The sequence below is a fragment of the Nyctibius grandis genome, chromosome 11 (assembly GCF_013368605.1).
Source record: "Nyctibius grandis isolate bNycGra1 chromosome 11, bNycGra1.pri, whole genome shotgun sequence".
In the NCBI taxonomy this organism is placed as follows: Eukaryota; Metazoa; Chordata; class Aves; order Nyctibiiformes; family Nyctibiidae; genus Nyctibius; species Nyctibius grandis.
Genome location: NC_090668.1, coordinates 19008482 through 19030946, shown reverse-complemented (window position 1 = coordinate 19030946; position 22465 = coordinate 19008482). Strand labels below are relative to the sequence as shown.

General features: G+C 50.4%; 2 protein-coding genes across 2 annotated transcripts; one reads left to right on the top strand and one right to left on the bottom strand.

The window, feature by feature from the left end:
- Nucleotides 1-6572: 6572 nt before the first annotated feature.
- Nucleotides 6573-9344, bottom strand: MRPL46 (mitochondrial ribosomal protein L46). Its single transcript, XM_068410379.1, has 4 exons — nt 9135-9344; nt 8473-8662; nt 7730-7903; nt 6573-7019 (listed from the first exon to the last, which is right to left on the bottom strand). The coding sequence occupies exons 1-4, from the start codon at nt 9297-9299 to the stop codon at nt 6769-6771; spliced, it is 780 nt and encodes a 259-aa protein (XP_068266480.1). The 5' UTR covers nt 9300-9344; the 3' UTR covers nt 6573-6768.
- A 19-nt stretch (nt 9345-9363) lies between these two features.
- MRPS11 (mitochondrial ribosomal protein S11) lies at nt 9364-13332 on the top strand. Its single transcript, XM_068410381.1, has 6 exons — nt 9364-9460; nt 9686-9793; nt 10025-10114; nt 10897-11026; nt 12455-12520; nt 12977-13332. Exons 1-6 carry the CDS (start codon nt 9408-9410, stop codon nt 13082-13084), a joined length of 555 nt encoding a protein of 184 aa, XP_068266482.1. The 5' UTR covers nt 9364-9407; the 3' UTR covers nt 13085-13332.
- The last annotated feature ends 9133 nt before the right edge of the window (nt 13333-22465 follow it).

Here is a 22465-nt window from a genome sequence, read left to right as displayed (position 1 = left end):
GTGAGAGCTGGAGCAGGAGGTGATTTTAAGGGTGAAAGGGAAGGAAAGCTCCACGGATGGTATTTCCCAGTCACCGCCTGCCATCTAGTGCCTAGCACTGAGCTGTTTCACAGGCAGCAATCGACATCCACCTCCATCCTCGGGGGAATTTAGCTCTTATATTAGAGCCGGCGACATTTGCTCATCAGGGTCCCACCACTGGGGAGTTCCCCACTGTGCTCCTCACTCTGGAGCCAGGGCCAGGGAAAGGGTTTTGGAGTCAAATAGCCCAAATCCTGGTGGGACCTGTCAGGGAAAACAGCCCGGGAGCAAGGGGAGGTGATGCTGTGTTCCTGCCTGGGTTGCAAACACGATGCCCAGCTACAGCAAGCTACCTAAATACAACACGTCTCGCTTCGCTGCACGCTGTTACCTTCAAGGTCGTGTCATCATCGTCAGCAGCTCCGATCAAAGCGGTGCACACAGGCATTGCGTGAAGAATGCCACAGACAGGCTAAAAATAGGGAGACAAATGGAAGTGCGAGGGAAAGGGGCGAAGGGTGAGGCTTGTCAGCTGTGCAGGAGACTGAAAACCTACAGAAAATCAGGAAACAAACAAAAATAATCAGGAAACACTGACTTTGTGACTCAGATATTCTGGCGCTTGAAGACACTACTGGAGTCTCCCACCCAGTTCAATCCATGGGCAACCACTGCAGCAGGAACACAGTCCCTACAAGCCACTTGTAGCCTGGGGGTTAGCACCAACAGCAGGTGATTTGAGGTGTTTTACAGGTCTTCAGGCAATTTGGGGGGCTGATGCTCTCCCTCCTCTCCCTTTAGTATGGGCATACCTGTGCTCACCCTTAGGGGCTAGTCATCTGGCAGCTTCTTGTCCCTCTGAAAGGGCTCTGATACCTACCTACCTACCCACAAAGGCAGGAGATAGCAGGCAAGACAGCTACAGCTCAAGAGAGTCCTGTTTCCAGGCAGGGGAAATGAAGGGATATGAAATCCAGAAGAGCCTGGGACAGACAACGTCCACCCTGCTCACTGCCTCCAGCGCCTGCCGGATCAGGAGCACAGGATCAGACATCCCAAATTCCCAGCCTGCCTCCTCACCAAGCCCTTACCACTTGGCTGCCCACTCCCCATCACACGCCACTGCTTCCCTCAAGCTCATCCAACATTCTCAGCCTGTGCCATTTGCTAATGCCACGGCTCGGGAAATGATTGCTGTTTTGCAGAGGGGCGCGTTGGGTCTGACACAGACGGGCTGCACTGGTCATTTGGAAAAGGCAGGCAGGGCAGGGCAGCAGCTTACAAACAAGCAGAACCAGATTTACTGATTAGCACATGGCTCCGATTTCCTCCAGTGCTTCCAGAAAAGCAATAGGCGACATTAACAAAAGGATTACTCAGAATTCAAAAGCAAATGGGATTTGTGACCCATTATATTAACCGGGGACTGGGGAAAGCTCTACAGAGAGAGAACACTGCCGGCAGGTCACCAAACCAATTATTAAGAGCTCAGAGATCACGAAGCTAGATATATACACACATCAAGATAAATTTCTATTTGCCTGCAGAAGCAGGATGCTGGCTGAGCCACCCTCCCAACCCAGTGTGCTTTTTCTATGTGCCCATTAAACCTGGATTATATCTAGTTACTTTCCCCAATAATTCACTTTCCCCACAGGTTTAATGCTGTGGAATAACATTTGGGAGGGTAAAACCTGAAAGGAGAAATGTAATGGGCATAATTACTTTGATAGATGAGAGAGAGCAGAAAGCAGGCAGGCAGCACGTGGCAGGAGCAGGCCAGCAGCATGCACGCTCACCCTGACGTCGCTCGCCATCCTTCCAGCAGCAGCGCTGGCCCATGCCTCGTGCCCCGATGTCCCCAGCTTCCCTCTGCCCTGATGCTTGAGAGGGAGAGCAGCCCTTAGACGCAAGATAACCGTCCTCCAACATCAGCTCTCACCCTCTCCAGCAGAGATCAGCTAAGCTGCAAATTGTTAGCTGTAAAATATTTTCCTAAACTTTTGCCTCAGTTAATTATGAGATCAGATGTTCACAGTGGCCAGGTAAAGGGCCAGCTCCTGCTAGCACACTGTCCTGCTTCTGGAGCAGGTTGTGATGGTGTCCTAAAGCCTTGTATATGCTGGATAAAGGCTTTTTTGCCTTGCCTGGGTTTTGAAGAAGCTTCATTTTAATGTTGCCGAATAACCCTTCATATTTCGATTGAGAAATGCCCCTGGGTCTCCAATCATAGCCCATGAAGTCCTGCCAAAGGATTTTATACTCCCCCAAGATCTGTTAGGGAAAAGTAGCCTTGACAGCAAAGCTGTATCTGGAGCTACCTGAAGGGGCTTCCTGCTGTCAGCATTTTGTACTCACCTCACAAATTCCTGGCTTTGCTTTTTGAGAGATTGGTGTTAACGATTGGGTATTATCAGCAAAGCTTCTGGAGCAATTTTACCTGGAGTTCAAGTTTCCCAGTAGCCCCCCCGCCCCCCATTCTTTTATATTCGTTCTTACCTTTACAGAGATTCACCCAAGTGCTGCCTTCTGCCTGCCCCACTCTGCGTCCTTCCAGCATGCTGGTTATGTCAAAACACAGGGATGATTTCACAAGAAAAGGGAGGAAAAATGTATCCTCAAAACAGAAGGATAAAATCCAACCCACTCATATCACTGATGACCTCAAACAGATTTTCCACACCATGTTCTGCTGGGTCTCCAGGCTGCCACAAGCAGAGCACCCAATGCTGCTTCTCCTGCAGGCTGCTGAGCACAGCAGGAATGTGCAACACTCACAGAAACACCAGGCACTGCCAGAAAAACTCCCTCCAAAGACACAGATCCCTTCCAAAACATGCACGGGAGCTTGAACAGAACAAAATCAAAGCAACTGATGCTGCTGGAGATGCCTTATCCTCCAGGACAGGGAGTGAGCCCAGAGGCTGCCCCAGCTGGGACAGCCTAACTCCTACCCACCCCAAGCCAGCCCACCCCTTGCCAAGGCAGGGAGGGATGCCACAGGGTGCTCCCTGCACTGCAGCAGCTCTCCCTGCCTTAACAAGCTCATGGCTGTATTTGGGAGCAATAGCATCTCTCCCCTGACAGGTTTTCAGAGAGCAGGAAGCGGTGTAGCCCATGGCTCCGGCAGCCTTTCCTGGCTCTGCATGTATTTATTTTCCAAATGTTGAAGCCTTTGGTTGCTTGGAGCCAGCCAGGAGGAGCAATAAATAACAACTTCCTACTATGTGAGAAAGCGTGCGGTTCTGAGTAGTTCACTGTGTTACTGTACCACAAAACACCTGAGTGGGGCTCTGCTTAGAGCACACCAATCCCCAAAACTCCCCCAGACAGGGAGTGATATCAGCTAGGGAAGATATTTTGTAGGAGAAGTAGAGGAGAGCTGTATCCGTGAAACTGAAAAGTGGTTTTACTAGGACTTATCTCTCCTTCACTGGAGGGGAGTACTAGCATCCAATTTGTCACAAAGAAAACCTTCATCTCTCTCTTCTAAAATGGTGGCTTAAGCAATGACTTAAGATACAGGAGTTTTAGACTGCAACTGATCCTTCCATTTGTTTCTGCTCCTGGAGGCTTTTAGCAAGAGCTGCTGGACTGCACCGCACCAGGGAAAGGTCATCTTGATATGCCTCCTTTCCCCTTCGAGGGGGGAAGGATCTGGCTTTTGTGTATCACCCCCACTTTGAGGAGCAGAAAGTCTTCACAGCCTGACTGCTCTCCAGCTTCCTCCCTGATGCGTGCAGTCAGGGGAAGATAACGCTCAGACGCCGGCCCCAGCAGCCATGGCACTGATCTTATGTTGGACCTCTTAGATGAGCCCCACATTGCTGCTCTAAAAGCGAGTGTTTTCCAAAACACTTCTCTCAGGCACGCACTTCACAGGAGAGCTCTTCAATTGATCCGACTGTGCCTTACACTAAAGAGCCACAGCAAATGCGGTGCCTTCCCCGGTACTTGCTGCAGCTTCTGGTTCTGGTAGAGAGATCTCATGTGAGGACGCCTTTGCCAAGGTGAGAAAAACCCTCCAGGCTTTGGGTGCAAACAAGCTCCAGACTCCTCCAACGCCCAGGGAAACAGTTACCTGGTTCTCTGTCACGTTTGCAAGGGGAGTTTTGTGTTTTGTGCTCAGCAGAAGCGAGATAGTCCCTCTGCTCTTTGTGCTGGACCGCGGGAGGCACACTGCGGCTGTGGCAGCTCCCTCCCAGCCACGACTCAACAGGCTGCTTCTGTTCCAGGGGAGAGAAAAGCTCTCTCTGAAAAGGTTTTAAGGCTTTGTGCTATCCTTTCAGTAGTTACCAGCAAGATATATCCCACCAGCCTGCCTGATCAGACTTGTGCAACTCTGCAAGGAGTACGGGTAGAGGTTTGCACTGAGTGGAAAGAGCCTGCAGCCATGAAGTTCTCAAAGGAAAATAACAGCCTCTGTGATCTACTGCGGGACCTCTGGGAGTAGAGAGGAGATGAGAAGATACAAACCATCCTCTCTGCTTGGAAACCTGCATGATATCGTTCTGCCTTCCCTCCCACCGAGGCTGGAGCCTGGGGGGAACAGGCCACACAGAAGAACTGAGCAAAAGCACCCGAGTTGCGGGATCTGGGATTGTTTATAGCAACTGGTTGAGGGCTTTTAAATAAAATCAACTGCAGGAAAAAAAAGAAAAAAAGGTGTTGTTCCCATGCAGGCTGCGAGCAGGAATTTGTGTTTTAGGTGATGAAAAAACAACAATTTCAGCTTCCAGAAAAGACTAAGCTCCTCACATATCTGCTACCTGTAAGAACAAAGGCCTGAGCCCAGGGGAAAAAATAAAACAAATGAAGGAGGCTGTTGATTCTGACCTTTCCACTGCTGGAGGGAGCTATACCTCTCTCAGCACAGACAATGTTCAAAGACTTGCAGCTTGAGCAAGGCAGAGAATAAGAACTGCCTGGGTCTGAAGATCAGCAAGCTTTCAGTACAGCCTTTTCTCTTTTATGCTCCTCATTCTGAGAGCAAATAAGCACTGATTAAACAGCATTTTATACGCTTTGAAAGTTTCACTCCAGCAACACAAAACCTGCCTTTGGCATGAGAAATGAGGCAGAGACCTTGGCAAAGGGCATCCCCCAAACCTGTGCCCACAAAGCTCTGCTCAGGGGCTGTGTGCTTCCGAGCCAGTGACAGCCTGAAACAGGGCTGCAGAGAAAAGCCTAATCCTGAGCTGAGTGCATCCATGGCCCCCCCCAGGCTGGGGCACAGCCCCTCTCCCCTCTGCAGGAGCTTTCAGTCCTGGAGAAGACAATAGTCTCCCCTTCAGCAGTGCTGACCTCAGAAGCCAAAAAATCCACAGCTTTTCAGGCACCTATTCTGCTCCACATTTATTTTCTCTTTGGAAGTGCTCTCCGTTGCAGGCTCGGCCTCCTTGCCAGGCCTGCGAGGGTGCTTCAAGAAACCAAGTTTTGTTTAGTTGGTAATTTATGGCAAGCCTGAAGCTCCCAAACTGCCCAGCGTTAGAAAACAGAAGGCTGCTGTGCTACCCCGCCACTCCAATGGCTTGTGGAGTGATTAAGGATAGCTTTAATTTGAGGCCCGCAGCTCCACAGCTCCCAAAGGATTGATGAAATATATAGAGCAATCTCCAGTTCCGTCTCTGGAGGCCGAACTCTCTCCCAATGATTAACAGCAGCTATTTCCTCCCTCTCTCCCTGCTGCTGAAGAAGGCTGATTCTCTGCAAGGTCCAGCCAGCACCGGGCCCACACTCTGACTACCAAACAGCAACATTTACAACCAGAAAAAACCCTCCAAGAAATCGAATCAGCCCCAGAGAAGTAAGACAGCACCACATAAGCCCAGGATAGATCTTCTAATAAAGAAAACAGGGTAACAGGGTCAGGCTACCTGAGGCAGACCTGGCTGGGCTGGGCTAGCAGCACTAGCCTAAGGCAGCAGGAATGGGAGCCGAGAACTCCTCAGAGCCACCTTTGAGGCTGCTCCCAGGAGGCAGCAGCCTTCCCCCGCCAGCAAAAATTAGACTCTCAGCCCAGACAGAGAGCTGCTGCTCAATGTTACCCTCCTTCAGTGTCTGTTGCTACAGCTTGAGGCTTAAGAGGAGGGCAGTGTGGGTGGGAAAGCAGCCCTCGCCTAAAGAAAGAGGTGCTGCCTATTCCTCATGCATCCGTGTCCTCCTTGGCCACCACCTATCAGGGACTTTAGGCCAGAGGCAGCTCCAACATAAATTAAACATAAATAAGCTGTGAGCATCCCAGCTTCCAGCTCCCCAGAAACCCGCCTTCCCAGACTCGTGTCCAGGAGGATCTGTTCCCACCTGGACACAGAGACAACCCTCCAGTGCTGCTCTTATTAAAGAGCAGGTGCCGGAGACAAGCATTAGCCATTGCTTAGAAGAAACCACTTGAGCTCTAGACTGTGACAGGAGACTGGTGAGGAGAGCGAACCTCCCAGCTACTACAGCCCCAGGGAATCGCACACTTGGGAGAGGAAAAGATCACAACATGCATTTCCAGAAGCAGTGGAGGAGGATTCAACAAGAGCAAAGAACTCCCTGAGGAGAGCTTCACTTTTTAGTATAAGGTTTAATATTTATTTAGTACAGACCCGGTGAAAGGAACAGGGAAATAAGGCAAAGGCAAATTATCCTGCAGAGCTCAAGTTAACATCTCATACACACAGACCATGCAAAGCAGCAGCTGTGCTCCTCCCTGGAGTCATGTCCCACATCTTCCCCATCTGCTGGAGCACAGCCTATCATTTATAAGTCCAGAAGGAACCGATTGACTTTTTTCAGGTATTCAGACTTCAAGTAATCTCCCAGCTCATCCTTTGCGACCCAGAGGTAGTCTTCCTTCAGCTCTGCCTGGGACAAATCATTGCTTTGGAGGAAGGCTTTGAAGAAGAATACTTTGGCTCCCACATTATCCTCAGTCCTGATGGCCCTGGGGAATTTATACTTGTAAATCCCATAGGGTGCATTCCCCAGGATTTTGGCTTGAATGTGATCTCCTGCAAGACCCCAGCAACACAAGAGAAAGAAAACAGAAAACAAGATGTAAGAACACAGAGCAACAGCAACTGCTCTCCTGTAGTAACAGAAAGGACAGCATAAGCCACTCCTTGTATCTGGTTCAGACTGACTGTTCCCTCTTAGCAGAAACACTGCCAATTATACGTGTTTTCTGATGAAAAAACAACTTGTCCTGGAGTCCAGTAAGTCCTCTTAGAGTGTGAGGGAGGGAGAGAGTATCAAGCTTTGCCAGTGAAAAGCAAGGACACATGGGTATGCCATGACCCATCTGCCACAAAAGCTGCTACAGGGCAACAAGAGGGGAAAGAGAAGCCGTACAGCTGGAGCAAGCCTAGACCACGCAGGGGGCATCTGGTGATGCTCCAGCATCAGACCACGAGGGCCAGACCTGGCACGGCAGCTGCCAGCAGCCAGAGATCCCAACTCCAGTCTGCCAGCCCAGTCAGCCCCCCACACGCTGCAGTCACTCTGAGACTGTGCACAGTTACAGAGCTGATTATCCAGGATCACAGCTCTTGCCAGAAAGCCCACCCCATCGAGCTCCCTCTCTCTGCCATGAAATGCCTTTTCCCAGCAGATGGGAGGCGATTTCACTGCAGCAGATGGCAACTATCCCTCAGGTAGGGCAAGAGAAGAAAACAACTGGGACAAAGAGGAGGGAGGGCCAGGCACACAGCAAACTACACACCCAAAAACATAGCCATGGCTCGCTCAGCTGTGCTTCGCAGCGTCTCTCCAGGCTGCCATTCCACTTGAGGCAGGAGCCACAGCTCCTGGTTACCGATTTTCTGTTTCACCAGAAGCATCAGGTTACTGTCCAGCCTCCTGTTCAACGACGTTCGATTGTTGTTTTTATCAGCATCTGCGAAAAACCAACGCGTGTTGGAAACAAAGCCTCCTGGCAACACTGCTCTGATCCCCATGGTTCATCACCCCTCTCTGTCTCACGCCCTTCCAGCAGTAATACACAAACATGGATACATGGAAAAAGACAAAAATCTAGACAGAAATGCTCTCAGTTGCTCTGGAAGCCAATGCAGGATTCAGCTGGAACCCACTGCCAGACTGCAGTGTTTCATTTCCAGAAGGAATTTATAGCCAGCAGCCTGGATCTCTAGCTTGACAAAAATCAACAAGACCACTAGGCAGAGCTTGGGAACCAAGTGACAAAACACTTGTCTTGTCTGGAAACAACATCCATTGTCATCATCTTGCTCTGCTAAGGTTGAACACGCACATCTTTGTACCATGGGAACACCGACTGCCTTGTCAGCCAGTTAATTCCTTATGTGCCAGCAGTACCGCCAGAGTCAAAACTCTCTTTAAAATAAAAAAAAGACTCAGCAAATACCTTCCCTCTACTGAACTGCACACAGATGTGTTGGGCAGATGATCAAAGTGTTCTCACCCACCATGAACTTCAGCCTATACCTGTTATCCGCGGAGCAGCTTCGAATCGCAGTAACTTCTGTTCCCACTTGTCCTCCAGGTCTTGAGCCATGATGACTGTTTTGCCGGGTGCTTCATCATCATACGCGCTTTCCTTCCTCCTCCTGAGCTCCTCCTCCTCCTCCAGCTTGCGGATTTCATGATCTGAATAGTGGCTTTTCTCCAGTTCTATCTAGAAGGGCAATGCAGAGAATTGTTAAGGCACCAGCGCTATGGGCTGGACTTGGCAAGCAGGATTAAATTATTTCTACCTCAGAGAATGCAAGATAATGGGAATTTCCCTGAGCTTGAGCAGGGCTTCCCTGCTCGCAGCAAGAGCCTCTATCAGGAACACCAACGGCACTGAGGAACACCACAGGAGCGCGACCAAGACCCACGACAGCCGGCACAAGCAGCAAATCGCACACAGAGCATCCAGCATCGCTTCATGGCAGGGAGCAACATCACCCACGGTGCCTCCAGACTGGTTGTGCTGGGCCATCAGGTCCCCCCAGCCCCTGGCCTGTCACCCCATGGGGCTGGCAGCCCCGGCCGGTCCCCGGTAGCGCCGGGGGGGACCGGCCGCGGCTGCCAGCCCCGCAGGGTGATCGCCACGGCCGAGGCAGCCATTTTCCTGTCAGCAAGCCCCCAACGCCCCCCTCTACCTGCTCCATGAGGGCCGCCATCTCTTCCTCCTCCTTCTCGAGAGGCTGCGTGATGCGGGGCAACCGCAGCAGACACATCGCCCCGAAAAGCCGCCAAGGCCGAGGGGCGGCAGCGCTACAAAACCACCGACCCCAACACGCCGCTCGCTGCCTGGGCGCCGCCATTATGCTGTCGGGCAACCCACAATGCACCGCGGCGGCGCGCCGCCATCTTTCCTCCTCGCTCCCGTCGTGCCTTGCGGCGACCTCTCTGGGAGAGCCACGGGCGCCGCCATGAGCGCGGCGCTGGCGGTCGCTTGGCAACGGCTGCTCGGAGTGGCCCGGGGGTGAGCGGCGGGGGCGGGACACAGTGAGGGGGGGGGACACCGGGCCGGGCCCCCCTCGCTCCGGGCCCCCCTCGGCTGCTGCGGCCCTCCCGCCCCGCGATGGCGGCCGGCACGGGAGGCCCCGCTAGGCCCGACCCCCCCCCGGCCAAGGCCTGCGGCTCGCCCCCCCTCACAACCAGCGCCCCGGGGAGGCCCCGGTGTCCTCACCGCTTTTCTTTCCCGTAGGGGCTGCACTGCTGCCCTAGGTCGTGGCCTACGCACCGGCCCTCAGAGGCTACAGGACCTTACGCAGGCCGCGAAGCAGGCGGAGGACCAGAGCGCGACCGACCTGAGGTGAGACGGCCAGGCCGCGCCGGGAGGGCTCTGCTGTTTGCCTCTTGCTGGGAGGTTTTATCACCTTCGGTGGTTTTGTAGCCGAGGAAGGAAAGCCAAGTGACTTGACTCAATCACAAACACAGCTTGTGTCTTTCAGAGACTTGATCCCTTCTTTTTTTTCCCAATATGAAATAAAACTTTGCAAAATATAAAGAGTGAGTGCCTTATAACTCTTGTTTTGCTTCTCAGCCCTTTAATCCTGCAGAGGAACTCCATGAGATGGGATGGAAAGATCTATGAAGAGATCCCAATAGCTCACATCAAAGCTACGTACAACAAGTAAGCAAATGAGCTGCTCCATTCCTGCTCTCATGCAAAATGAAAGCTGATAACATACCTGAGCTTTGGCCAGTCATTGTTTTGATCAAAAGGCTCAAAGGAAAAAAAGTCAGGGGAGTGGCATTCATGACTGGGAAGATAATAATATCCAAAATAATATACAAATCTTAATGCTGTTCAGGAAACATAACTGTCCTTCCAGTGTCTTTAACAGCAATAAGATTATTATTACACATTTTGGCTACATTCTGATATGAATAGTTAGATGCTGATGGCTTTAATGCCAGGTTACTTCCAGCCCTCTTGCTCTAGCACTGTTGTTGTACAGCTGTTGAAAAAATTGTCATATTCTCCATGAGAGATTGTTGTGTTTTGTTAATGATCCCTGCTGTGATATTTTACTGTTTCTTAAAGCTCTTTCAAGTTCTAGAAATGTTTTGTGTGTTTTTTTTAATAAACGGAAGAGTTAAAATGCTCACAGTAAGAGGTGGGTCTGAAAGGGCTGAGCAGTATCTGAGGTATACCTGGATAAAGTATAACTTACCCAGAAAGGTTTTGCCACCTCGCTTAGATTCTCTAGGCTGACCTAGCAGGTCATGGCTGGAAGGTCTCTGCAGCTGGTTTGTGTAAGCAGGATACCACAAAAGAGTGATGAGTTGGGGTAGCTCGGAGAAGGGAGGTGGGAGTTCTGTGGCGAGCTGTGCCAGTAAGCTGAGCGAGAAGAAACTGGAGAATAAAGCTTTATTGTAGCTTGCTTCCTTCTCGCTCCTCTCTTTCTGTAGCACCCACATCCAAGTGGTCAGCTTTGACAACAGGCCATTTGCCCGTACGTCCTGTGGCACAGAAGGCTTCCAGAATGCCAAGAAGGGAACTGCCATCGCGGCACAGACTGCAGCCATGGCTGCAGCAGTGGTGAGTCCGCACTGAGTATTTTCACCGTGCCAGAGGGAAGCACTAACTGCATCTCCCCACACACCTCGCTCATCGGCAGCAGTCCAGAGCTCTGTTCTTAGCACTCGAGCAGCACGCTGCTGTTTGCTGACAGTTTCCCTAGCTTCATCTGACACAGTGCGCACCTTCACACAGACAAAACATATTCAGAACAGCAGCTGCAAATGCCCAGAAGGTGAACTTAGCTGTGCAGGTTGTGACTGGGAAAGGTAACTTGGAGCCTATCCTTTTCTAGCTCCCGTTTGCCTAGCTCCTTTTTTCTAAGTAAACATCTCTCAGCCATTTTGGAAATGTAGCCCCTGAATCAGCAGCAGTTCAATTTTTGCACTGTGGGGGACTGAGAAGCGGCTGTAATTACTGGCTGAATGTTTTATATTTCCTCTCTGCCACAGGAGAACTGAGCTGCTGCCAGCAGTTCCAGTCAGAGAAGGTGATGTCCTTGGATGTGTAGTTTCCAGCCGCATACAGTTTACTGTAGTTGTTCCTAAAAACCCATTTGGGTGTCCAAGTGGCAGGAGAAGATGAGGCTGTGGCTGTGTCACGGTCCTCATTACAGCAGAATGAGGCAAGGTTAAACTGAAAATCCTTATCCTAAATTAGGTGGAACTCGCTCCAGCCTTTCATGTCAGAGGTGGTGGTGCCACTGCTGGCCAACAGCTTATTGTGGTTGACTCAGAGGAATAGAAGAACACCTTCACTATTAATCTGTGCTCATCAGAGCCTCATAATAGCTGCATAGCTGTGCTTGGCCAGATTTATTCTGTCACTGTTAAAGTTGTTAGTACATTAATTGCACCAGAACAGAGAAAGTGAGAGACTCGGAGGAGCTCCATCCACGTGGTGGCAGCAGTGCTATGCTTTACAGCAGGTGTTTTTCATTTTCAATTTGCAAGCCCCTCGAATTTTTCCACTGAAGGTGTGGACTCCTGCACAGCAAATATAAAGCTTGCCTGCTTTTCTCATTTACCCTCTAGAAGGAATCCACTGATCACAGGAGAGAAGTCGCTGCATTACAGAAGGGAAAACAGCTTTGAGTTAGCTCCTTGTTAGTCCCTTGCCAGTTCAGTCACGTATCCGTGGGTATGTCATTTTCTGCCCTGGCTTTAGGTCACAGATAGATAGATAGTTTGATCTTAAAGCTTCCTCTGTTTGCAGAGTTGACAGCCTGGCACAGAAGTTCTCTTGAAACTGCCATGGCTGTAGCCAGGCCTCCTTTTCTCCTAGTGTCTTTGTGCAATAATCCCTGTATTTGTCTTCTGTATCCTTTACTACCTACTCTTTACTTAAAGAATACTATGATAGTGGGTCAAAAGAGAATGACAGATCCAGGGGAGCCAGAGCAGCAGTAGTTATATCAAAGAGAACGCTAACCAGTTGTTCTTTTCGCAGAAAGCACGTGGGAAGGGTGTATTGCACGTACGAGTCATGGTGAAAGGACTGGGACCAGGACGCAAAGTAGGTGTCAGAGTTTCTTTTCATATTTTTCTTTCTCAGGCACCATCCAGGTTTTTCAAAGTCAGGCTGGTCTCAGGACTATACCTATTAACTTGGTTTTTCTGAAGGTGATGTAAAGAATTCATCACTCAAGTGTCTAGTAATGAAATTTTAGAATCAGTAGAATTTTAGAGTAATATCACTTTGGAGGCAGAATACAAGCTGTATATGGGACTTCTTCCAACACAAGTAGGAAAATTGATGGGAACGTTTATGAAAGGACTGGAGCAGATGATAGGTTTAAACTGGGTTTTCTGGTACGAATTACTTATTTCTAAGATAATTACAAAATAGAACTATTGGAACAAGTTGATTTTTCAGAAGGGGGACCAAACTTATTTTCCCCTGAGCCCTCTTCCCTTCTCTGCTGTTCAGTGTGTTGCTAACAGCGTGTCACCTGCTGTCTTGCTCTTCCAGGCTGCCATCAAGGGTTTGACCATGGGAGGTTTGGAAGTCATCTCCATCACTGACAACACCCCGGTTCCACACAACGGCTGCCGCCCGCGGAAAGCCAGGCGGATGTGAGAGGGGAGCGGAAGAGACACAGCTTTCAACATCAGTTCATGCAAAAGGGACTGAGCTGCCTGTTGCTCCTGTGACAGATTCTATAAGGCCACCCTCCCTGGAAATACTTGCTGAGGGAAGCCTGAAGAAGAGAGATGATCCTGGGCCTTAAAAGCCCAGGTGGTAAAAGCAGGAATACGTGTACTCCCGTAGTGGGAAGCCTCTTGTGTACAAAGTTTGTTGATTAAAATGTTGGTCTTTTGACAGCCGTTCCTGCTGTGTTCCCAGAAGTGTTTTGGATTATTATTGCCTCTCGACTGCTCTCTTCCTCTTACCGCCATATGTGGCTCTTGTCTAGCCCTCGGTGCTATTATTGCCCTGTTAGGGGGAAGGGGCACTTGAGGTCTACATCTCCTTCTAGTCGTCTGTAGTAAACAAGTGCGTGGGGTCACATCATCTTCCTTCCCCCTTTCTCTCACTGCACACATTTGGAAACAAGGCATTAGGTAACTCTTCCCCCTGGCTGGCAGAGCTCAGCGTACCGCGCGAGAGGCAACTCACCCTCATCACACAGCATGGAGCGCTGTAGTCTGGATCCATTTTTGGCAAAGATCTGTTGCAGTGCTTTGTTTCACCTAAGCTATAGCTGGCCTGCCAGGGCTATTGGCAAATGGAAAATGCCAGTCCTAAACGGGCTGGGATCCTGCCAGTTTTGATGCTTGACATCTCTTTGGTCCTGCCTTGTACACCACAAACTGGATTTTCTGGGGTCTTGGGTAAAGCAAACAGGGGGTTAGTTGGCCTGAGGAACAATGAAATGCTGCCAAGGAGATTTAAAACACTTTAAGTCTTGAATTGTACCTCTGTACATCCACAGGCAGCATGAGCTTGTCATGGGTCTGTGATGTATTATTGCTGTCCCAGCTCCATAATTTCTGCCAAGCAAATAGGTCTGAGGCTCTCTGGAGCATTAACCAGGGAAGGTAACAGCAGTAACTAGACTACAGGATTGATTTCCTGGATGGCAGAGGCAACACTGCCTAGCGAAGGGCAGCTCCTTGAAATCCACACTGCTGGAGAAGCCCTGGCCACATGCAGCATACGCTGGGCAAGGATTTCACCTGTAAACAGAGCGTATTTTGGTGCAGCCAGCAGTTCTACCACAAACCCAGAATCCTCCTTTCTATTATTTTTCTTTCTGTTGTTCCTCCTTAGTTTCTTAAATTGCATAATTAACTATTCTCTTCATCTTTAGAGAAAGGATACCATGGCAACAAGGCAGTGAACCTCCTTCATGGGGCTGAATGGCATACAGCAGGGTTTGAAAGAAATCAGTCTGCTTAGAAGAGCCTGTTGAGTTGCATTTGACAGAAAAGAAGACAAGATTCGGATGAATCCCCTACCTTACTCCAACTGTCTGAATTTGAATAGAGGGTAGGTTATCTTAAAGGGAAGTTCCTTGAGCTGTCACAGATGCGACAGCAAGGAAGAGAGGTTCTTCCACAGATGTTTGACACACTAGAAGAGCTTCCCCCTCGCTCCAGAAATATGGCTGAGCTTCTAGTGACTTCATATTCCTCTTTTTAAGAAGATACCAGGTTAGCTATAAACTGCAAAGATTAACTCCGAGTATGCGGGCAGCTAGCTGGGGAAGGCATGGGTGAACCCTGATGTGCCTTACAGCAAGGCTGGACTGGTTTCTGTGCCGAGCACAGTGACCAGCTCTGAGAAAGGAGGAGCACGAGACCATGCTGGCAGGCTTGTCAGCGATGTAGTGTCTAACACACAGAGAGAACCAAACGCCACCGTTCTCTGCCTCAAGCTGCTCGTCGCATCAATGCAGCGCAAGTGCCCACATCAGATAAAAATGATAGAACAAGTTGAAAAATAAGATTGGGAAGAGAGATGTGGTCCTTCCGAAATTCAGGGAAGAGTAGGTGGATGACTCGAGAGTTAGAAAGCAAGGAGAATAAATTTTTGTCTTACCCAGACTTAGAACCAAGGCTGCACCCTTTGTAAAGGCCACTCCTTAACACACTCGCTTTCTGAGCGTTTGTGATCGTTCTACGAAGTCTACCAACACTCCACCAGTGCTTATACAGTTGGAAGTTTTATCTCACTGTCTGCCCTGCTAGTTCTGGTACCTACCCCTATTTCTTCCTCCAACTAACATTTATATAGAACTCTCTGACCTGGAGAGAAGACGCTGACACTATTTTCCACAGTTCAGTGGCTGGATCTGTACAGTATCACGCAATATTTGTCTTCCAAACCCCCAGCTCTGCACACCTTCCCTGAGCTCTCCAGCACGGTGCTTCAGTTGTGCAGAAGTCACATTTCCCACCCACCTTCTCTCCCGCCCTGCTGGAGCACCCCCAAAGCCATGTCCTACCTAAATGCTCAGTCGGAGCTGTTTATTCTGCAGCCCATCCCAGGCCTCTGGGGCAGTCGTCAGTGAAACAGGAGAGCACAGCTACACCGAGCAAGCTCTCCCACCTTCTGCAAGCGCTCAGTCACTCCTTCCTGCACACACTGTACAGTGAAAGAAGGCTTAAAACTCTCTGTTGTTCATCTTGCAGGGAATTAATAGACACCAACAGCGCTTAATGATTTCCCTACCCTTCAGATGAAACTATTAATTAAGGGACTGGTTTTAGTCAGCCACGGGTGTTTACCAGTTGTAATTGCTTTTCTTGGCACCTGGGTGGAATACTGGCTCACATTCCTCCTGAGCAGCAACTACTTCACTCGTGAGTAGCATGGCCACAGCGTTCACACTCTCATTAGGGTCACACATCCACTCCCTTTGGGCTTCCCCATTGCTCTGGGACATTTTTCTCTCCACTCCCTCCTAACTTTTGATTCCCTGCTCTCAAAGAAGCCTTCTTCCATTAAACAAGCTCAGAAGCTGCTACTGCCCACAAAGCTTCATCCTGCTTAAACCCTGGTCTTTCTGGGGTTTTGCCCTCCATTTTAAAATACCACCTGGACCTTTCTCCATCGCATAAGGGGTGAAACACAAACCAGACTTAGACAAAATGCTGCCTCAGGTCTGTTTACCCCTTAATGAGTGCCATACCACCTTGGGGAGTTTTCTAACTCAGTTACCCTTCTCTTGGACTGGGATGGCACCTGGTGGCTTGGAAAAATAGCCCCAAGCCTTGTCCCTAATAGTACATTATTCTGCAAAGAGGAATTATTCCCCTACCCCCAGCAACAAGGACTTTCTACCTAGAGCTGCAGCTTTATCTGCTGAATTGGTGATTTACTATTTCTTATGTGAACATCTCAGTGACAAGAGTCAGGCAGCTGATTTCGATCCCTTTGCGAGATTCAATTAAGCCATTAATTAAGTGATGTCAGTGTCCTTTAACAGCTGATGGTATACATGAGCAAGCAAGGAGAAGGGGACAGACCCTGCCGTGCTAATAAACCGTAGCAGCAGGGGTGGTTCACCACAGCCCAGCTGCAGCTGTTAGGGACATCTGTGCAAGTTTTGCTGGCTTTCCCTCCGGTGCGGGAATACCTGGCTCGATATGCTGCACAAAGCAGGTCAGCGAGTAGGTGTTTATAACCCTAAAGCACCCCTTGGGAGCTTCTGAGAAGTAGCAGTTCGAGTCAAGTTATGTTTTTGCACTCAGACTTCAGAAAATAATCACGGTGCTGCTTTCATGCCTGGCGTCCCTGCGCGGTCCCTCTTCCCTCCCAGCTGCCCCTCCAAACTCAGCCCGTGACCTCTCAGATCAAAAAGAGATCAAGGACCCTCAGATCACGTTTGTGCTTTTCCAATGTTCTCCTCTCCTCTCGAGAGGCATTAATGGGTACTCAACAGCAGTGGGAACTGCTCAGAGGTTTTACTAATGAACTGCCTAATAGCGTCCAAGTTCCCGTGCTGATGGCTGCGGGGTCCTCTTGGGGAGGTGCAGAAGGGAGCCAAGCCTCAATGCTATTCCCTTTTTTGAAACCACTCACGCCTCCTCTGCTGTGCTCTCCAAGCTCCCTCTGCACTAGAGCCACTCAGCAGGGTCCCTTCCTTTCTCTGGAGTTCATAACTCTCTTCCTACACCCACATCTACTAAGTGTCGGAAGCTGTGCACAGATCTGGCACCTGGACTCAAACCTCTCAGCAACTACGGAGCCCCAACAGCCATTGCTTGGGATTGCTGCTCCCAAGAGCAGCTTCACAGCTTGTTTTTCTAGAGAGAGGAGGCAGAAGGGAGAAAGGGTTGGGTGCGAGGGGCTGAATGCTAAGCGAGGATGCGGGCGATGAAAAGGTGGGTCAGGAAAGGGAGAGAACACAGAGGCAAAAATGCAGGAAGAGAAAATACAATATTAAAAAAAACATTTCCTAGGGCTAAAATCTTCCATCTGGTGGTCCAAGAGTCAGCACAGATTAGAAGGATGCAGGGAAGGGCTCTCCTGTAGCAGGTGTGCTTCAGGATCAGGCTAGATGCACTCCCCTTTGCTGTTCTCCCAGCCAGACCTCCACATCAGAAGCACAGGGTGGCCTTGCTCAGGAGCCCTCCCTGCCAGCACAACCAGCTCTTTGGGGCTTTCACTTCACCATTTTAAAGACAGCACAAAGACCATCCCAAAGCTGTATTCAGAAACTGATCCAAAACCTCTCCAAGCTGCAATGACAATCCTCAAGACCTTCCTTCCCCTTCTGAGCTGGGTCCAAAATCCCTCCTCTGTGCTTTGCCAATTAACAATGCATTTTGCAAAGCCAAACTCTAAGCTGGAGTGGCTGGGACTGATGTCCACCATACCCCTCGGCCACATCACTAAAGGCTCCAGGTTTTAGCCCCTTCTCCCTCTGCTTGCTCCCCTGTGCAGGAGCATGCCAGGCTTCCCACCAGACGTAGGACTCCAGGTTAGAAATAAAACTTGAAGCCCCAGGCAGGAGAAAGACACATATTTCATCCCTCAGCCCGTTCAGTGGGTCCCAAGATGAGGTGGTGAAATAGGACTCTCAGCTCTTCGTGCACCTGCCTGCAGGTAAACAACTTGCTCTTCTAATTGCCCACCACGGCTCTCGGCTCTCGTGCAGCCCCTTGCCAAGACCTAGATGCTGCCTTTCATTTTGCTCCTGCCAAATCCACATGAGTAAATTACCAATTTCCTGAGCTGCCAGGCTCAAACCGACCAAGGAATGCAGATCACTTCAGGCAGGCCAGCCCTCTGCGCTCCTCTGTAATGCCAACAGCGGGAAGCAGCGTGCTCCAGTGCTGGGAGATGCTCCGAAACAATCTGCCCTTGGACATGGTTGTAAAACCAGCCCTGTTTACCAAAATCCCTGTAAGAGAAGCAGTGCAGCTGGCTGGGGAGATCCCCTTCCTAGTGATCCTGCAGCCAAGAGTCGTAGCGCTGTCACCAAAAGGCCAGTGTAAAACTGGGACAAACCCTGCTGGGTCTCAGCCATGGAGCAAAGCTGCTCTCCCCAGCCCTTACCAGAGCCAGCAGATCAGTGCCGACATCTCCTTCAAATCTGAGCCCTCTCTGGGGAAGACGATGTGGGCAGAGCCATTGTCTGGGGGATAAGGGGTAGGAAGCAGGACGAGGAGAGATTAACTCAGACTTTGCTGCCCGAAGCCAGCTGGGTTGCACTGCACAATCACACTGTCAACAAGACATTCGTCTGCCTTATGTTACGGGAGACCTTGTTTGGCTGCCAGCTGCTCCTTCTCCCTTACACAGCAGGGTTTTACTAGCATTAAGGACTCACCGGTCAGGGCTGAACCAGTGACCTATCTATGCTGCTGCAGGTATCAGCACAACTAATCTGGACCTCACCCTGACCTCGGGACCAGCCCCAAAAAAATAGGGGAGCAGCAATGAAAACAATCCTTCACAGCCAGAGACGGGAGAGCGCACACTGGCTCCGTGACGGGGGCGATGCCGGTTTCGGGAGGGGCGTCCCGCCGCAGGGACGGTGCTGATGCTGTGAGGTCCCCCAGGATGTGTGTTCAGCCCAGCAGCGCGGGCCAGGGCTCCCCTGAACCATTTTCCCCCTGAATGGGTTGCTGGGTGCAGCAAGGCCGTTTCCAAGCGGATGGCTGTTTCTCCCCGTTGCCGTGGCGACAGCGCTGGGCGCCAGCAGGCGGGAGGGCGAGGACCGTATCTCCCCGGTGCTCTCCAAGGGCAGCAGGTACATCTAATCCGGCATCGCTCCATTTTATGCCTTTGAGGAGCACTGAGGAGCTATCAAATGACCAGCTCGGCAGCAGCGAGCAGGCACTCAGAGGGATGCGGCGCTGCCCGCTGCTCTCATTAACACCCTAAAATCACATCGAACAGCGGCCGGCCGGCTCTGTCAGGGCTTCCCTGCCACCTGCCTGGCTCTCAGCCCTCCCAGCCCCCTCGCACAGCCGGTCCCACACATCCCCTGGCTCCAGCACCCTCAGGGCTGGGCTGTCCTCTGGCCGGGCTCAGGGCTGTCCTCTGGCCGGGCTCAGGGCTGTGGATGTCAGCACCGCCAGTGCATCCTCACCAGCCCTGTCCAAGGTAACCAGGAGCTGCTGCCCAGTTCATCAGGCACTGGGATGGAGAAAGCGTGCTAGGCCACCCAGCTGTCTCATGTACCGCTCTGCCTCCCTACCTGAGGCTGTCACAACACGCCTGGATGGAGGAAGGACACTGGCAGATGAGAGGACAAACCTGTGCAAGACCAGCTTTTGGAGGGGGATGGTGCACTGCCAAGAGCAGTGGCTCAGGGTCCTGTGGGCAAAGCCAGGGCTGCTTTGGTCCATGCTTGGCATGTTGCAAAGCCACTGGGGAGAAAGAAAGAGGAGGACAGCCATGGAGAGTAGAAGTAACATGTTCCTGGCTTTAAAAAGGCTGAATTCAAACTAGTTCTGTCACTCACAGAAAACAAACTCCTCCAAAGGCTGCAGCACACACCTGGACAAAGCAGAATGCAGAAAATGCTGGGGGCTTTGTGGCGTTACCCACGACTTTCCATCACCTTATTGCAGTTTCTACAGGATTTTCTTCCACAGTGGCCAAATGTTGGGCTGCTCCTCCTCTAGCAAAGCTCCCCTGGGAGGCACCTCTCCCTGCGGTCCTCCTCCCTCTGGCCTGCCAAGGGCCCTGGGCACCCACCGAGCATCTCCCTGCCACGATCCTCTAAAACTGTCCTCAAATTTTCAGGTGCACTTGGCATCCTCACAACACTGAGAACAGACAGCAATCACCCCGCTAGCAAACTGCAACAGCTAGAAGGTGCCCTAGTAAAGGATTTGACTTCTGAGAGGAAAGAAACAGGAGACACGGGAAAAAATCACCTCTGCACAAATGCAGCAAAGCCTGTGGGCTCACACGATGTCCTCCACTCCTTGTTAAACAAGTGAGGGCCAACGTGTTACCTGGATGCTGCAGCACAGCCCTAAGCTAGGACTAGGGGCACTGTGCCCCTTTTCAGTTCTCCTTGCATGCAGGACCACGGCAGTCGCCCACGAATTACTGATTTCCAGATTGCTTGTCTAAAACCACTGCGGTATTTTTATGTCAAAACATCAGGAAAAGAATGTGCAATTCAGGGTTTTTCCCCACATCAGTATTTTTCTGAGAACTCATTTCCTTACGCAGGAAGTACAGCTCTTCCCCGAGAGAAACAAAGGCAAATCAGACCCCAGCCAGCAAATGGCTCTAGCAGGGGACGCCGCTGCCTGATGAGCAGTCAGCCTGGTGGGCAGGTAGTGCCAGGCTGTTACTGCTACAATGACTGACTTTGCACAGCTCAGCCCACGTCCCCCGCAGCCCTGGAGCAAGGAAAAAAAGAAAAAAAAATTAAAAGCCCTTTCACCAGTCCCTCCTCTTGAGGAGTATTTGGCCAGAAAAGCTTTTTACAACCATATAACAAGGCAGGGAAGCACAAGGATTCAGGCACATCAACAACCTGGACTCAAAACTCAGAGAGCAAGGCAAAAGCAAACCCACAAAATCCTGTCCTGTTGCTTGCCCACAGGACCATCTATTTGCTCTGCAGCATGCACCTATCTGATAAAGGTCCACACAAGGACAAAAGCTGTTGGAGGGCCACATGCCCCATTGCCATCCAGCCTTTACCAATGGCAGGGGGGTTGGAACTAGATGATCTTTAAGGTCCTTTCCAACCCAAACCATTCTAGGATTTTGTCTCTCTGCCCAAAGCCCTGAGAGATCCTGCAGGAAAAACTGGCAGAAAAGCAGCAACACAGAGGACACAAAGAAGACAGACAAAGAGATTTCTTAAAGCATCAGAAATCTGATTCTTCTAGCTGGGTCAAAAGGACCAAAGGAAGCATAATAGATGCCAGCACCTGAGCAAAAGGAAGGTCCTATAAGAACACTGAGAAGATCAGGGAGCTAAATCAGGGCCAGCCGCTCAGTGCTGGGAGGTTAACTGAAAGGATTCTTTAGTAGGGACACCCCATTAATGGATACATAGGTTTGATTATAATAGGATTTCTGTGGCTCGCTGTCTAATGCAATTCATGTATGAAATATTGCAAGTGTCCTGCTTTAACTACTTTTTTTTTTTAAAGCAAAGGCAACACAAGAAATAACAAAAGATGAGATTCTGCTGCCAAACATGGTTTCCAAGTCAAGTATCTCCTTCTTGCTTAGTGCCTATCTGAAAAGCCACGGGCTCAAGAGCTTTCTGACATGCTCAAGGTCTCTGAAGGAAAGCATCAGAGAACTGCACCCATGAAACTGGAGGAAGGGTTCAAAGGAAAGTGGCTTTCATGCCCAAGATGCGGATGCTTGGAGGAACTAACACAAACAGGGATGCTGCTAGGTTGCTACAGAGCAGCAGCGGATTACCAGGGGATCCCAGACTTTGGGAAGGTCCCATCCGCATGTTCTTAGCCACAGCGTTCTGCAAAGCTGCACCGTGGCTGGGAGCAGCATCCAGTGGAAAATCTGAGCGCCTCAGCCCAACCTAAAAGCAGTGGACAGGCGATGGCTCTTCTGCCAGGCAAGGTGTGTTCAGCTTTCATCTCTTGGTCGTGGACCATCAGCAGAAAATGGCCACAAGGCTAGACAAATGCCATAAATGGAATAAAGGAAGAGTCTCTGAATACAAGATGGGCTGTCAATAATATACAAAGGGGAAAACGTAACTGAAGGCCAAGAATTCCTCCCCCAGCATTAGCTCACGTAAACAGGAATTTGAGAAATCTGCAGTAACTACAGAAGTGCCTCAGGTAGGAACATCCTTGAGCACGCTTGTACTGGACCACTGCCAGGAAAGGCAGCAAACTCACAGGCGATATGCCTGCGTAGTCCAAGGCACACCCCTGCCGTCTCTTCTTAACAAAGGGATTCCCATCTGCACCATTAATATTTTTGGAAGGCAGAGACAATAAATCAGGCTCTTAAAGCAAATTCTGTTTATTCCATTTTTGTCTTGTGTTGCTA